We start from the raw sequence: 16,717 nt of genomic DNA, 5'->3' as shown, positions 1-16,717 counted from the left end.
AACATTTTCTTGGCAAAAGTGGGTTTGACTAAAAGAAAATAAATAAATAAATAAATAAATAAAAAATTTCTGTGACAAAAGAAGCACATTCCATGAGCTGTGAATTTATACTGGCACTTATATGCCATTCAGTGCATGTTGCTTCGTTTCAGACGGTGCATCTGTACCAGTGTTTAACTGGAAAACATATTTGACCCTTTAAACAGCAGCATGTTGATTGCAGCAGAGGTTTTACGGTAGCTTTGCTGTCAGTATCAACGTCTCTCTCAGTTTTATGATCTGATGAATAAACTGATGCGATTTAAGCTAAACTTTGGTGATCTACTGCACAAAATGTTTGTTTTTTATATATATTGCTAAGGTAATGTTTCAGAATGTAAAATTTGCTATTACTTTTCATTATTTGTGAGTCAGACTTAGTTGAAGTTTCTGTTCTTGCTACAAAAACTAGAAAAATCTTTGTTTCATACAAGAAGACCTCTATGGAAAGTATGTACTCTCTGTACAGTGCCATTTCAAAGTGGCAGCTACTTTAATTGTGCAAAACGTATTGAACATTGCAGGTGCATGTCAGTTAATTATAACATAATTGTTACATGAGCTTCACCTTTTCAATTCAACTATTACAGTTCAGCTATTACAGTTGAATTGAAAAGGTGAAGCTAATTTTTTTTTTAGCTCTATTACATTGTGGTAATTTGAGGATTGAAAACAGATTTTGAATCAATAAATGTTGGCCCAGTGAAAAGTATACTAATGTAGTGTATGAGTTGATGACTCGCCAATAAGTAACTCTTATGAGTTGCTTCACATTGCTTTCATCTGTGGCTCTAGTGTGTTTTCTTCATCTGAACTATAAATTCGTTGAGTTTGTTGGCCAATCAAGCACAGTGATACCAAACTTATTAAACAAGGTATCGGCACTGTTAACCGTGTTGGTAAGTGCCAACTTCTGAAAAATGAAGCCATGTCTGTGAAACTTGTAGGGTTGTTTCTGTTGCTTGTGCAGTTTTTTTCCTTCCACTTACCTTTCCATTAGTATGGTTTCATGCAGCACTCTGAATAGCCAACTTTAGCAATGATATTTTTTTTGTGGAAAAAAGAGAGGCATCCTTATTGTTCTTGTGAAGGATGACGATAACTGGTGGACAGATGTCAAGTCAGTGTTCTTCCCTATGATTGTGTATCCCTTAGCTTATACTTGAAATATTTCCTTCTGTATATGAGTTTGCTTTTAATTGAATCAGTTTTTTTTAAAACAGTACAACTTTATATTTTCTTTAATTGAAAGCTTGGACATGTTTTAATTTATTGCAACCCCTCTCTTACAAACTAATTTAAGGGCTGTGGGTTTCCAGTTGTCTTTTTCAACATAACTTTTAAGTTACTCAGATTATTCAATTAATATGTTTGTCATTTTGCATTTAGGGGTCATAATTAAAATGTACAATGTGAAAATGTATACTGTACCCCCCCCCTAAAAAAACCCATGGAACTCTCCAGCAACTTCATCCAGAATAAAGGTGATTTAACTTTAAAATTTGTGTCTCCTGGTTATATTTAAATTCGTCATACCTGACTAACTGGAATTCAAAACAGCACTTATCTTTCTGACCTGAAACCAGAATGTTTCTTGACCTTTTTCTAAATATTATGTAGTCCCTGAAAGAAAAGGTGAAGTTTAGTATTAGGGAAATAAACCGTTTATTCGTATAGCTCTTTTCTTTAGTTCACAAATCAGTTAAATATAAATCACCATTTCAGTTAAAAGGCTACTTGAAGACTGGCACGATACAGAGACGGAAACAGAGCCGACTTCTTGCTGTTTCTCAGGCAATCACAGGTGTAAAAACAACTTTTTCCAACCTTTTAGGTTTCTGTGTACACCCATCCCCCCCACAGAGATTATACAAGGTTGATTCTGTTTAAAAGTCTTGGTCATGCAAACAAAGAAAACAGAGTACAAACTCAACACATCATTAATGATTTTCAGACCATTATACATTAGATAAATTATAACCATCAATTTACACCATACTTAAACATTAAGCTAATACTGTGCAAATACACAACTGAGCTGTACAAAAGTATTTCATACCATTTTTTTAATCTCCTGCCACAAATCTTCAAATCATCTGCATGACATTTCAAAAAATATCACATCACCTTTGATAAAACATCAAAAATATACACCTTTGGGCTCCCTGTCTTGACCTTGTGCATTTCGGTTTTACATTCTGTGATAGTGTCTCTGATTTGTCAACAGTGCGTAATGGAGGAAACTTTGATGATCAGCTACTTTTCAAAGTGCAGAGAGAGCAGGTTGAGAAGGAATAAGACCTGATATCAGTATGTTAACATTTCTGTACCGATGTAAATATCACTGATAAAACAATTGGAACAACCTAAGATGTTAGTTTTTTTTATATTGATATAAAAGTGCAGGCACTATAAGAAACGTAGAACATTTCTTTTGTTTCAAGTAAGATCAGTCTTGATGTTCTTTTTCAACATTTGGATCTTGCTTTTCCTTTATTTTATGGTCTTCAGAAGCTCGTTTAAACCTTTCTGGACATTAGTAGGCTGGGAGGCAGCGAATTCGTTCAGGCTCGACCCCATTTGGGTGAGAAGTGCTTGGCACAGCTTGGCCGTTGCGGTCCGAACGCTGCCACTCCTGCCGTGGATGCTGCCGCTGTGGGTGGAGGTACCAAGAAGGTGCCACAGTAAGGGCAAGACTTTCTGCTCCACCATCTGAGGCTTGCGAGGATAGAGCTCCTTAACAAGACCTGGAAGCAGAAAATATGTTGACAATGAGTGAGACATTGCATCAATTAGCCTGTTTATAATACTGGTACAACTCTAAATTAGAAGATTTTAGTAATTCAACTATAGAGGTGGAACTCATACAATGCTCTTAAGTTTTTTGATCAGCTCAAATAAAAATCTAAGAGTAAAAGTTTTGAAATTTCACAGTCAAAGCCTAGACTTTGAGTATGCCCTTCATACTTAAAAGCCTCCATTGTGGCTATTAAAACATTTCAGCAAAGAATGGGCCAAACCTTCTCCACAAAGACTCCTAGCTAGCTATTTAAAAATAACTTTTTCCATCAATGAATGAAATCTGTTTAATACACTTCTTTTTTGTATTTTCTTTAATGTTGAAATTTGCTTGATCTAAAACATTTGTGTGAACAATAAATAAATAAATAAAATCAAAACAAAAAATCTTTAAGTGGGGAAAATACTTTTCATAGCCCATAGAATCATCATGCACAGGGTGAAAAAGCCTTCATCATCAAAAGCAATAGAAATATATATTTGAAATATATCATTCTGTCTGATTGTAATTTGTTGAGAGGTACATGTAATATTATGTCAAACATACCTGCAACCTTTTCGATGAGATCCATCTTAGCTTTGCCACTTAAAAACTGGGCCTTGGTGCAGAAAGGTTGAAGAAGAAGAATATTATCTGTGCAAGTAAAAGAAAAAACACTATAACAGAGCGCCACTTACTCAGAAATTACGCTGAAAATGTTTAGAAGAATTACCAAGATTAAAAATAAGTGCATTCAGAGCTCCGATAGCAGCAGAATAGATGGCGTTATTCTTGGAGTTGAGGTGATTGTCCACAATTGCTGGGACCAGGATGTTAACCACTTGGGACAAGCTGTCCTTCAGCAAATGGGTTATTTTCTGCAGAGACTCCAGGGCGTAAAGGTTAACCTTGCTGTTGGACTCCTGCAGTCTGGCTTTAAAGGCATCAAACACCTAAAATACAACAAAGCAAAAGGCAACAGTGAAACAGTTGCCTTTTGCCTTTCCCCTTACTAAACATTCACAGTGGCTTTAATTACAATAATCATTTTCACAGAGTGAAGAAATTATTTATTGCACCAACCGGAAATATACTATTGACAACCATGTTGGGATTGTGTTCGCAGTCAGCCACTAGCTGATCGATGCCTTTTATCCGCTCTCTGAAGTCCTTTGAACCCAGCAGACCTGAGATCTGCTTTATGTATTCGTTTTTGTCTGCAATACTCTGTGTCTGATGTTTACAACCGTAATGGCTGTTCAACTCCCTGCAGTTAGAAAATACAAAGCTTAATTAAACATTGTTGGTAGTAAAATTTGTTCCAATGCATCTTCTGATGTTTGATATCTAGTACCTAGCAAAACTATTCACATCACTCAGATTACTCACGTAGCAACACAGACAAATTAAAACGATAAGTCATAGGTTAGCACAGTTGCCAATAGCCACAAAGAAGACAAAGCAAACCAATGTGCTCTGACCTGTTGGTCTGGTTGAGTTGCTCTCCATTGAGCGATGAAGCCCTGACTGTTCCGCTGCCTGGGAGCGAGCGTCTTCCTCTGGCTGACTGAGAGTCTTGGGGGATCTCACCGAGACCCTAAAACCAATCATAAGGTTAGGTGACATCCACCAAAGATTAGAATGTCAGTAAGAAAATAAAATGCATGCCTTTGTCCTGAGAGTCAAGACAGTGTCTCTGACAGTTTGCAGGTCTTTGGTAGGAATATATTTTTCCAGGTTCTTGTCAAAGTCAGGGTGAGATGACAGAAATAGCAGCATTCGACGACCAAAGTACCTGTGGGAAAAAAACACAATAATTATACCATTTAAGATCTTGGGTGAGAAAAACACCAAAGTTACACTTGAACATGCTAATTTAAAATGTGACACGTTGGAACATTACAACTTTCTACATACCTGGCCTCCTGGGAGGAGTCTTGTGCAAGTTTGGTAATGGCAGGTAAAATTCTTTCAGTAAGATCTTTACCTCCAGACAGGAGGCGGGCAGCCCCAACCTTCTCTAACAGATTAGCTAGATGCTGAGCAGTGCACTTCCTCACCACTGGGTTAAGATGACTTTCAGAAAGAGAGAAAAACAAATTCAGCAATCAAAAATGTATAGACTTTATGTCAAATTAATTTTTACCCTGTTTTCATTCCAACCTGATTCCTCCAGTAAGCAAAGCACCAATGCAGCGGGTCGGAGTGCAGTGCTGCACCATGCAATCCAGCGCTGCGTCGACATCCTGCCTGATAAAAGTGTTACTCTCCCCGGCCTTCTGCAGCAGCGCTTTAACTGTCCCCTCAAGCTCTTGGTCCATTAGTCTCTGCAGGTGTGTGTACAGGTCGCCAAGGGTACACACTGCCACCCTGGAAACCCCTGAACGCAGGTTCTTCACCTGATTGGAGAAAACAGAAAGTAGTTTATTATAATCTCTGTCACTACATGTTCAAGATTTGTTAAATTGTCAGAGCAGTTTGATTTTTATCACCAACAGGTGGCAGAAAAGCAGCAGCTAATAGTAATTTGTCAGGGATTGCTGCAAAAGTAATACATTCGTAGTCTGTAGCACTTTGAAAACAATGAAACAACCATCAAGCAATACTGTCACAACACCACCAAATTGTGAATAGAGATGAGGCACATTTCCAACAAACAGTGGCTGAATGAGGTGCTGCTTTTGTTCTAATTCAGTTCATTTAGGCTGGAGGAATAAAATGTTTTTAATTTAAGACTCTAGTTTTTTAATATTTGTTGGCGTAATGAGGAAAAGAAACAGGAAACCTGAATTTACTTGACTTTTTCTGTTAGCACTGGACATTTCCATTATGACAAAGTAAAATTTTAGAGATGCAAAATGTTGGCTTTGCCAATATCTGAATTAGCATATTAATGTAGCACCTTGCAAAAGTAATCACACCCAAGTTTCCATAAAATACAACAAAGTTTGTAGTTGTAATTCGACAAAGTATGAAAAGGTGCAAGAGGTTTGAATACTTTTCCCAAGCATTGTAATCTGCTCTGTGAGTGATTCAGTAAAAACATGGCTCAGTGGTTCACAAATCCAGATCTCAGCTTTCAAATATTAATTTGTCAAATGGTTGAGCGTTGTTACCTCTTGGGTGAGACACAGACAAACTTCATGAAGTTTGCCTTGAAGTGTGTCTGCATGGTTGTAAGCAAGAGAGCGCAGGAACATCAGACCCTCAATCTTCTTCTCCCTAAAAAATATTAAGGAATTGCAGTTAGATTTTTTTGGATATTCTTCGTGATTCATCAAAGTAATAATACCTCAGATTAATAAATGCGGACAATTAAAGTTTTCTCTCACCAGTCCTCTGAATTCAGGAGGTTGAAACTCTGAGTCAGCACCAGGTCGGGCTTTGAAAAGGGACAAAGCTCCGAAGGAGCGGACAGATTTTTCTTGTGTCTTAAAGTGGCGTGGCACAACTCATCTAAAACGGTGCAAAGAAAAAAACAAAAGACAGACAGATTTGAACTCATTTTACAATTCCATAATCCTGGAAAAAAAGTCATTTTGGGGATGTTGAGCATCTAATGATCAACTTTATTTAGGAAAGTACTACTTTATTCATAAAGAAAGCTTCTGGGTGATGTTAAATAGGAATTGGCATCACAACAGATGAAAGTAAATAAAACAACTTCAATCTCCAATGACAAATTGTGGGGGGTTTTTTATCCACTGACCTGAACTGTGGGACAGCGAAGGTCGGGTTCTGCTCAGGCTAGGTGCCCTTCTAAGGCGGGACACATTTTTTGAGTTGGGAGGTAATGTAGGGGGGCTGGGATGGTGGGGTGTGGTTGAGCTTTTTACTGGACTTTGAGGTTCTGGTGGACTGGCAGGACTGGTGGCACTGATGGAGGATTCATCAGAGAGAAGATCTGACTTGGTGGATATCAGCGTGTTGCCGTTCAAACGCCAATCTACAGAAGATTAATAAAAAGAAAAAAATATCAGAATCACAGAACACAAAAGGAAAAAAAAGTAGATTACTATAATTATTCAAACCCCTTGGATTTTTTTATATTTTGCCACCTTTCAACAGATGTATTTTATTGGGATTTTTGTAGATCAAGACCTATTTAACCTATTCTAAAATGGTCCAATGTAAATCCATAACTAAACCCAAATAAAAATTTGTAGCGGAGACTTGACAAGACTTGTTCTCCATCATATCTTGCTGATACAAATTTCAATATTTCCCGTCTAGATATCCCCAGCTAATGGAGAAATATCCCAAACTGGGCTGAGGATAATAACTGTAACAGCAGTGAAAGACGGCTGAACAGAAATTCCCCCCCACACTTTTCAGATCCTTATTTGTTAATAATTGTGAAAACGTTGGTGATTTGAAGTAGTATTATGTGAACATACCTAATAGGTATGAATACTTTAGAAGGCACTGTATCTTACCATTGATGATTAATTCTTCCTTTCCTTCTGTGGGTGAATCAGACAACATTTGTCGGACGCGATGGCGAATCTTGTCTCTTGTTTCGTCCCCTCTACCTGACAGTTCCTCAAATTGCTCCAGATTCTGCGCTCTTGTCTTGTCCCGACCCGTCCTGACTATTCTCATAATTTCCTGCACATTTTGTGGGTAGAAAGCACCCACGTCATAAATCACCTGGGAATGATTGATGCACTACGGATCAACGCCAAAAAAGAGTGAGACTAACTTTGGGCTCTTCGGGATGTGAGCTGTCATCGCCATCTAGTTGACGGCTGTAGATGCCTGCTAAAGGATCAGTGGGAGGTTTGGCAGCCAAATCCCCCTGCTCTAGTAACAGCGTGGCTCCTGGACGGTTGGAGGATACTGTAGTACCACACATGCCTTTAAAGCATGAGGGAAAGCCATTAGCATTGCTCAACAAAACACTGAGATAACACATTTACAGCTGGAAGGATGGAGATATTTTCAAAATAAATAAAATGATATAATTTTTGGTTGATGTAAAGGAAGCATAATGTGTTTATGTTATATGTTTTTGCATAAAAAGTACTTTTTCTCAAAAAAAAAAAAAAGAGCGAAAAAGATATCACCAAAACTGAAACTAAGACTGTCATCTTACAAAAATAGCTAGAGATAGGAAAATCCTGAATCAAACAGTAAGAGGACAAAATCTTGTTTTAAAGCCTAAATGGTATAAAGTATCTGCAAGTTGTTACAAATAGCTGAACCTTAAAGATTTTCCATTCTTTTCAATGGGGAAGGTTTTACAAGAAGTTCTACATTTTAAAAAGAATTAAAGTTATAATTAGCAGGAGCACACTCTACAACTCTTCAATGTTTTAGCAGTTGAATACCTGAAATGGCACAGATTATGCAAAGTAGTAATGTGACTAATAAGGAGAAAAATGTGTCACACAATTCAGCCAATAAAATGTAATTGTATTGTTACACTAAATTAAATACTGACCTTTCCCTATCACTCCTTCAGGTACAGAAATGTCTGCACCAGGTGAATTCCTACAGCTGTTGGTTCTCTGTGACCCTATAAATCACAACAAATAGTTTCACATCAAAAGAATATATAAAGCTTAGTTGAAACCAGAAGTTTACATACACTGAATAAAAAGACATACTCAATAAAATATTTCTCTTGATGCCATCTATTTTAGGAAGTGTGCCAGTACCTCCTGCAGTAATACTATCCCACAGCATGATGCTGCAACCCCAGGTATGTTACAGTTAGCATCCCGGTTTTTCCTCCAATTATTAGGATGGTCATTATGACCAAACTGTTCCAACTTAGTTTCATCAGACCACAGGATATGTCGCCATCTTCAAGCATCGGTAAATTGTTTCTAAAGATGAACCAGACTTGTGTATCTCCACAATTCTCTTCTTTGGTAACTTGGCAGATTTCTTTTTGACTTTATCATTGAGTCAAACAAAAAAGCAGTGACTCCAATTAACTGAAATGTATCAGTAAATCTATCAGAAATCTCCAAAGCCATGACATCATCAGCTGGGCTTTCCCTCATTTTGAATGTCAACTATCTTTCCTCACTGTGTCATTTAGTAAATACTCTGAATTCTAAATACGGTAATCTAGAAAAACAAAAGACGTTTGGTCTGTAAATGTCTTTTTCTTCACTTTATGTAAACTTAGAGTTTCAACTGTATATCCAGGAAAAAAAAACAAACAATTTATCACTGCTAGCTGACCTTTGACAATCTTCAAAGCTCTGATGGGTTTGCGGACTGCTGCTCTGACCAGCGGAGGAGACAATAGCACTTTCTCTTCCTCAGTTTTCATTGTTCCGTTGCAATAATTAACTTCTTGTCCAACAACACCCACCTCAGATGACAGGTCATTTCTCCGGTACATTCCTTAAAAAGACGTAAACCAAAGTCAGAAAAAAACAGAGGCAAAAAAGACTAAACATAAAACATTCATTGTTTTCTGTACCTTGAAAGCTACTGAAATCCATGGACACAGACGACCGTAGTTTTTCAGAAGGCACTCTTGCAATCCGTTGTTTCATTACAGAAGGGGCAGAGCTTCTGGGACTGCTGACAAATATGACAAGTGAGAGCTTATGCAGGGAAACTGCGTTGTGACATTTTCTTTCACTAAATTAGTAAGTACCAAGAACCTTCTCAACATTCCAGCATATGTATGTGTAAAAGTATCAGCTTTCCAAAAACTTGGTTAATCACAGTTAAAACAATATTTACTAAGCGAGGCAATTAGTTTTTTTTACATAGGGCAGAGTTTGTTCTTTCGTTCAATAAATGAAATCAGCATTGGAAATGTTTGTGTTATTTTAACTGTGTTTGATGATCTAAAACCTTTAGATATGACAAAAAAACTGAAAAAGAAGAAATATTTATGGAAGCAAATACCGGTACTTTTTACAGCTGTCTAACAAGCTTTATAAAAAAAAAGGAGATCCCTGACCTTGCTTTAAAGTTGTTGAAGTTGGCAGCTGAACTCAGACTTGAGAGCCCGCTCTCACTGGCTGAGCTGGTAAGCACTGGAGATGTTTGTAATGGTGAATCCAGCCTTGGGTCGACCTGGAGTGCTGAGTCAGGGCTGTCAGGATCTGGACTGCCGAGGCTCACTTTGGCCCTCTTCTTGGCAGCGCTGTTTCGCAAGGTGCGTAGAGAGTTTAGCATCTGTAAGTGGCAAACAAAATTAGCAAACCAGCAAAACTACACAACACAAGGGTTTACATTAAGACACTTTTTCTTACCTCCTGCATGTCCAGAGGCTCTTCTTCCTGAGGAACTTGCCAGGGGCTGATGCTATCAAAGTCCAGGTTAAGTTTACTGTCTGGCTGCTGGTTGGCTGGAGTGTTTGATCTCTGGTCGTCATGAGAATGGGCTTGCACCGGTGAGATGGTGAAAGTTGCCCTGGTGTTGCTCAGAGCTCGCCTGAACGATGAGGTGGAAGAGGAACTCACAAGGGAGGCTCGAAGAGGCCTAGGAGACTGCACACTGAAGAGGTCTCCTAAGACAGCAAGGGCAAAAAGCAAGTTAACCTAAAAAGAGACAAAAACAATATTTTCCATTTCACACACTAACGCTATTTTACTAAATTACCCTTTGCTGTGTCTTCTTTCTCTCTCCGAGGGCTTGTTCCTTGCTGCTGAGGACTGGTCTCTCGTTTGTTGGGCCAAGTGTTGGACATGGAGAGGGAAGAGTCTGCATGATGGCGGGACAGTGTTGGAGTTAGCATGCCCCCTGTGCATGTAGCCAGGGGGTAGGAAGGCAGAAGAAAGGAGCCGGGTGTGGAAGCATTGGAGGGAAGAGAGAAAGTTCGCTCGACACTGGGATTCCTCGAGAGCACACGTCCTTTGGGTGCCACTATGAGATATTGCATTAAAAAATCAAACCAATTAATACTTGTAAACTGCTCGACAATCAGCATGGTGTGGATTGTTGTCAGCAACTCAATCATGTAAATTTATGCAATCATGTATTTTCACTTAACTATTGCTGGGAGACACCCTAGAAAATAACTGCTTACCAACATCTGGGTCAGAGATGTTTGTGCTTTTAAAGATATCTGTGTCCAAGTTGAGGCTCCCACTTCTTCTGAGACCTGCAGGGGTTTCCCTCCTTCTGGGAGACAGGGGCTTCTGTGGCTCAGCAGAACCTATCAAAGGTATATTTGACTTATTTTTAGTAAATAACCTCTAGCATTTAATAAATCAATTGGTATAAAAAATGATCAGTGGAAACAGGGTGAAATAGAAAGTCTGAATCCCATTTTTCCATCCCTGTCCCTTGACACTTAAAGCAGTGGTAAAATATCTCACAAAAACGGGAGCCTTCTTTTAGAAGTTTATAGATAATTGGGTTTCACTGTTGAAAATAAGCAAACATTGGAGTCCCAATATACCCATAAATGTCAACTTAACTTTTCCCTTAATTAGAATTGCTAGACTGCTTTTTAGTCTCATTGAGGATTAACAGAAATATGAACCAAATGTAACTTTGGAACAAATATCTACTTCTAATAGTATACACATCAAAATAAACATTACAGTATGTATTGTGCCATTAAAATATATAAACGTTTCTGATTGTGATGCTGGTTTTCATTGAGATAAATTTAAGGCTTTCTGATTTATCTTTTGAAAAATACTGTCATATTTACAACTGAGTAATGAATAACTTTTTAACTTATTTTATTGCCAAAGAAAGGTAAATATAAGTATTCTTAAACTTCTTAAATTCAGGTCTGTCCTATAGTACCGGGTGTTTGCAATGACATCACAAAAAGTGTCCACTGGCCATCTAGTGACTTTTTAGGGTCTAATATTATGATCACTTAATTTGCAATATTTCACGACTTTTTAGGACCAAACAGTAACTCTGTTCAAAGCACAGCTGCTACCCCTTCATTTCTAAGTGTGCCCCTGAAAATCTATTAAGAGCCACACTGCCATGTCTCTTAGTTCTCCCACTTCTCCACAAAAATAACACTTCTAAATATAGGGTTGAGAACTGAGAATGAGGAGTGAAGGGGGAAAAACATACTCTTATAAATGAAGATCTGAGCATTTATAGTTATTTATTTTAATACAAAATGGAAGTAGGAAGGAACCAAATGGCAATGTGCAAGAATGAAATGGAGGCATGAAATAGTAAAAGAGAATTTAGCCCAGAGTCTCTTCTGGCACCAAGCAGCTTGACACACTCACCCTAAAGCTCGATGACATATAGAACGGTGACTCCTTCCCAGTAAAACCTTCTCTATGAGCAATGCTGCAGCTGACCATGATGACCAGTCTTGGTGCACTCTTAGGAAATGAAAAGGAGGAGAAAAAGTATTGGCACTTACTGAAACTTGGTATGTAGGTCTCTCCCTTCTTGGAAATCGAGCTGGAGTCCCCCTTTAAAACCTATAGATGTGCAGAAATTTCATTATTTTGACAGCAGCAACAATACCAGATCGAGTTCAAGTAATTAGCTTAAAGGATCCTCAAACATAACAAAGGCCTTGGTGTAAATATATTCTCTAGACAGAATATATGTGTTGTTCAGGTAAGAGATGATATAATCTGTACAATTAATTTCTCTTGTCACTGAAAAGCTTTGTTCATGTACATAAGTTCATGAAGGTATGAAAAATAACCACAAATAATAGACTCTCTAACATTTTTATGAATTTGTACTTAACTCCACTATGTCTAAGTTATTCCCACTAAATACAATCTGAAAAACACTCACAGCAGAGCACTTGGCTGTGACAAGAATCAACTGCAGAAAATTAAACAAGCCATGTTTTACAAGCGTGACCCTGTGATATTACCAATTATGTTTCATGGTCCTGTCGATAAAGTATGCTGTGTGTTACACGTGTTGCTTGGAAACCCGCGCCAGTGTAAACACAAGCTTTTTCCAAATGAGTCTAAGCTGGAACATTGCTGTCAAACACTAAATATGGCATACCACAGCAAACACGCATTTTTAGATGAGCTACAGTGGCAAATCAAGTTCTTTTGTTAGCTCCTGCAATATGATTACCTGTTTTAATAAAAAAAAAAAGAGGATTGACTGAGGCTTACTCTAAAAACTGTTTCTGCTCACCTTTAGAGAAACAGTGTCATGGTGCAACAAAATGAGTCATCTATTTCCACCTGATGTAGTGTGCAAAGCTCCAACTGTTTATTTCTATTTATCCCAAATATTTGATGATACATTTCTATTGTTTTCGACAAATAAATAGCTTTATGGACATAGAGGCAATATTATGACTCATACCCAAAGAGGATGAACAAAATAAGATTCAGCCCTCCCTCACTGCTGCTGCGCTCCATCCATACTGCACCATGACAAATAGCTGCTATATTTAGGAAAATTTTACCCTCAAACTGTCTCTGAGGAAAGTGCAACCACTAACACTTTATTGTTGCTCGTTTGGATTATTTGGATGTGAACGTCAGGAAAAGAATCTGAAAACAATATTTTCAAAAAGTTAAATGCAGGGAATCACATTTCAGCAAATCAACATTATATTTTCTCCAAAACAAAAGGCACACAAGAGAAAAAACCCACAGCTTTTCTGCTTAAACATCATATTTTATTTATTAACATGCAAACTAAAGGTGAAACGGTGTCCACTTTCAAAATCACAGCAATTTTCTTTCATACTGTCACTATAGTTTAAAGTACTTTTAACGAAAAGAAAAGATAAAATTGCCATAGAGGAAAAAGAACAGACAGACTATCGGAACAGATAGCCCTACTAACTAAAAAGCTACTATGCAAAAATAAAAAACTGATGAAATTACTACCAAATATAATTTGTTTATTATTTTGCTTATTTATATATGTGTCAAAGTTACAAATAAATGTTGTAGATGATTTCATTACAACTACAATTATCGTTTTGCTTTATTGTTTTGCCAAAAACAGCAGTTAGCTAGGTTGACATAGCTGAAAATATAAAACAGTGAGAAAAGAACGACAGGGCTCACCTGTTCAAGGCTCTTCCCGTTAGGTGTGGTGCTTTGCTGCAGCTCGTTATCAGTCGACGTCTCCCAGGGTAGCTTGTTTTTCCCTTTGCCTGCGCTCACAATCCTCCTCTGAAACATTGGATCGTCAGTGAGGGAGCCTAAGCTGCCATAGCCGGACAGCAGATCACTGTCATGCTCTGTCCTGTAGCTCCTGGCGCTGTTCGTCCGGCCCCCGTTTATCACCCAGTCCAGATCGGCCCCAGATGCGTGCTGTCCTGTGGACCACTGTCCGGGTTTGGGCACCACCAGGCCATACTCCACAATTCCCTCTGAGGTCAGCTTCGGAAGGATGCGCCTCGCTCGTCTTGCGTGCACAGCTGCCATCAGACCTTCTGCGTCCTCATTAAGCTCAACCATGTCCAAAGCTTTCATTAATGGCTGCTTCTTTCCTGTGTCAAGGTAATGGTCAAAAACAGCGAATAACTCCAAAGCAGCGTGGCGGACCTTCTTTTTGTTGTCCACCAGATATGGTGCAACCTCGAAGCATAGCTTGGGAATATCAAAATCTTTCCTAGGATGAGTGAGCAAAGCTGCCATGACGATGTTCAGGACGTCTTCCCGGACCCTGGAGTTCTTGTGTTTCAAGTTGCCGATAATGAGGTCCAACACTTGTTGCGGTGGAGTAGTTTTCATCAGCTGCTGAAACACATTATGGTATTCATTTCTGGTGACAGCACGAGTGTCACCGAGGGCCTTCAGGGCAACAAAAACTATATGTTTCAAAAATCTGTCAACGCCAGTCTCCAGCTTCTGTATTAGCAGGTTTAAAACCTGTAAGGTGCCATGTAGCACCTTAAAATTACTGTCATCCAGAAGTCGGGGAAGAAAATTGATGAACTCCTCAACACTCCCAGGTGTGACTGATTTAATGTCCACTTCTGAGAGGATGCATTTAAGCTTTTCCACCCCGTTTGTGCGATTCTGGTAATTCTTTGAGTCCAGAAGCTGGTCATGTATCTCCTGGGAGATTAATCCAGGTATCATTGTTGGCGGATTTATGGATTGTCAAATTTGAGAATCCAAAAAGGAAAACAGATTCCAGCGAGGACAATAATGTTCCTCCCCTTTACTCTGTGGTTTCATCTTGAGCAGCTGATGATGGAGAACTAAGGTCCTGTTGATCGGTCTATAAATGCAACACACAGGATTAAGAAAATTAAGAAAAGAAATGAACCACAAAGGTTGAAAAGAAGCAAAGCAACACAGTGGAAAACACCACAACAAAATCCTGACACTTATCTTGATGATTCAAAAAAGCCAAGAATATTATCAAAAGGTAGAGTATATTTTAAATTTCAATCACCATTGCAGTTGTATTGAATTGCTTGGATGCAATCATTGGTTGGATATTATATTTCAGATACAGTGTTTTCAAACTCTGCATGCAAATAATATCTGGCTAGTTTGAGGGACTCTAACTGCCCTTGTTCTCCACATCAGATGCACACCGCCTCAGAAACTAAAGCTCACAGGAAGGGCTGAGGACATTGTAGTAAAGAAGTCAGATTTTTTCATGACTTGCCATTATTGGGGAAATAAATGACTAAGCATTTTTTTAAACACTGATGGACAAATATGTGCATATTATTGGAGTAACAAAGGGATGAAATTCTTTAGTGTGTTTGCTTTTGTTATGTTACCGTATTGTCAATTAAACAGAGAAATAAATATAGAATAACCAGTTTCTAAAACAAATTATATAACATATAAGATAACAATTTATCTTCGGTGCATTTAATGTTATTTATCAATGACCAATTTAGTATAAATTATTTTTACATTAATTAGTATTTTTATTGTTTTATACATTATTTAAAAAGATTGCATTATTTAACATCAACAACAACAAGAAAAGACAAAAAAGATGACATTTTAATTTAAAGAATCTTTAACACTATGTTGGGATTTCTTCTAAGAGTCTGTGCTCTGTTCTTTTTTAAACATTTCTTCTTAAATCAAGTTGTTTTAAGAAACCTTTTGTTTGGCTCGGTAAGTTTACATGACCATTTATGTAAAGAAAAATCAGATGTTTTCTTACTATTTCTTCTTATTCTTATTCATTATTATTGTTATTTTCTTCAAGATTTCTCAAAATCCTTTGTGTAACTTAGACGTTTTCTAAATTATTGTCATGTTTTAGGACAAATTTGTGTCTGGTGTCGTTTTTAGCACCACTGAAACAATATAGGCTGTAACACATGGGAGAAGGCTTTAATCAAAAACCCACAATGTTGCCCCGTTAAGGCATCAAGGATCCTGCTACATTTTAGAAAAATGAACACAACCACTTGTGGCTCTGGGTAGCTACGGAGCGCAGTGGTTGAAACAGTGTTTGCTGCAAATGTATTTAATTGCACATACCCAGTTTAACATTATGTACTTAAAAATGCCACTAGTGGAGCACTTACCCGCTTTATGCTAAGTAATAATTTTTTTTATTACATGTTACCGTTACCCAGGGTCATCAGTTAGCACCGAACCAAAGAGTAGCTAACATGCCACTCCGCTTAATTTGACCGTGTTAGGTGAGGAGTATCTGGGCGAGCAAAGTTAGAAAGAAAACAGACCTTACATTTCTGCTGGCCCTCCTCCTCTTCGTTAACCCAACGTAAAAACTATCTACTGCTCCGACGTCCAGCCTCTTCGTGTCATGCTGCAAGCGGCGACAGTTCTGTTAGTAAATGTGGATATTTCCTCCGTTGGCTGAAGAGTTGAATGTTTGGAAGCTATGAAGGTATTCAGCCTTAGAGGAGCCCCCCCACACACACACAATCACACATACACACACCGAGGCAGCAAAATGGCGAATGCATGTCGCAAACTGAGTGCTTCCATGGTGACGCGAGTTGGAGTCCTGGCTCCTCCAGGCGGAAGCATCATCATCATCATCGTCGTCGTC

At 38.2% G+C, this 16,717-nt stretch overlaps 1 protein-coding gene across 4 annotated transcripts; it reads right to left on the bottom strand.

Annotated features, from left to right (window-relative positions):
• Positions 1–1,687: 1,687 nt before the first annotated feature.
• togaram1 (TOG array regulator of axonemal microtubules 1) lies at positions 1,688–16,667 on the bottom strand. 4 transcript variants are annotated; one of them, XM_023353161.1, is made up of 23 exons: positions 16,386–16,667; positions 13,780–14,944; positions 12,141–12,201; positions 10,821–10,949; positions 10,394–10,657; positions 10,045–10,301; positions 9,750–9,967; positions 9,258–9,361; positions 9,014–9,178; positions 8,262–8,336; positions 7,521–7,675; positions 7,255–7,426; positions 6,528–6,764; positions 6,151–6,274; positions 5,935–6,040; positions 4,982–5,217; positions 4,736–4,894; positions 4,487–4,613; positions 4,300–4,415; positions 3,902–4,085; positions 3,552–3,771; positions 3,386–3,472; positions 1,688–2,786 (listed from the first exon to the last, which is right to left on the bottom strand). In XM_023353161.1, exons 2-23 carry the CDS (start codon positions 14,800–14,802, stop codon positions 2,533–2,535), a joined length of 4,473 nt encoding a protein of 1,490 aa, XP_023208929.1. In that variant the 5' UTR covers positions 14,803–14,944; positions 16,386–16,667; the 3' UTR covers positions 1,688–2,532. The 4 variants fall into 4 exon arrangements, with proteins under 4 accessions (XP_023208929.1, XP_023208931.1, XP_023208932.1 ...); XM_023353163.1 differs by having other exon boundaries at positions 9,258–9,358; XM_023353164.1 differs by having other exon boundaries at positions 10,394–10,495.
• Between the last annotated feature and the right edge of the window lie 50 nt (positions 16,668–16,717).

This window comes from Xiphophorus maculatus, chromosome 19 (genome assembly GCF_002775205.1).
Source record: "Xiphophorus maculatus strain JP 163 A chromosome 19, X_maculatus-5.0-male, whole genome shotgun sequence".
NCBI lineage: Eukaryota > Metazoa > Chordata > Actinopteri > Cyprinodontiformes > Poeciliidae > Xiphophorus > Xiphophorus maculatus.
The sequence above is the reverse complement of the archived record's forward strand: the minus strand, read 5'-3'. Positions and strand labels throughout refer to the sequence as shown.

Bases quoted from the DNA above. Each gene is read 5' to 3' on its own strand.
- togaram1 (XM_023353161.1), bottom strand. From the start codon at position 14,802: ATGATACCTGGATTAATCTCCCAGGAGATACATGACCAGCTTCTGGAC. The intron at 8,337-9,013 runs GTCAGCTAGCAG...TGTGATTTATAG, and splicing joins AGCTTTGAAGATTGTCAAAG to GGTCACAGAGAACCAACAGC. The intron at 6,041-6,150 runs GTGAGAGAAAAC...AATATTTTTTAG, and splicing joins CTCCTGAATTCAGAGGACTG to GGAGAAGAAGATTGAGGGTC.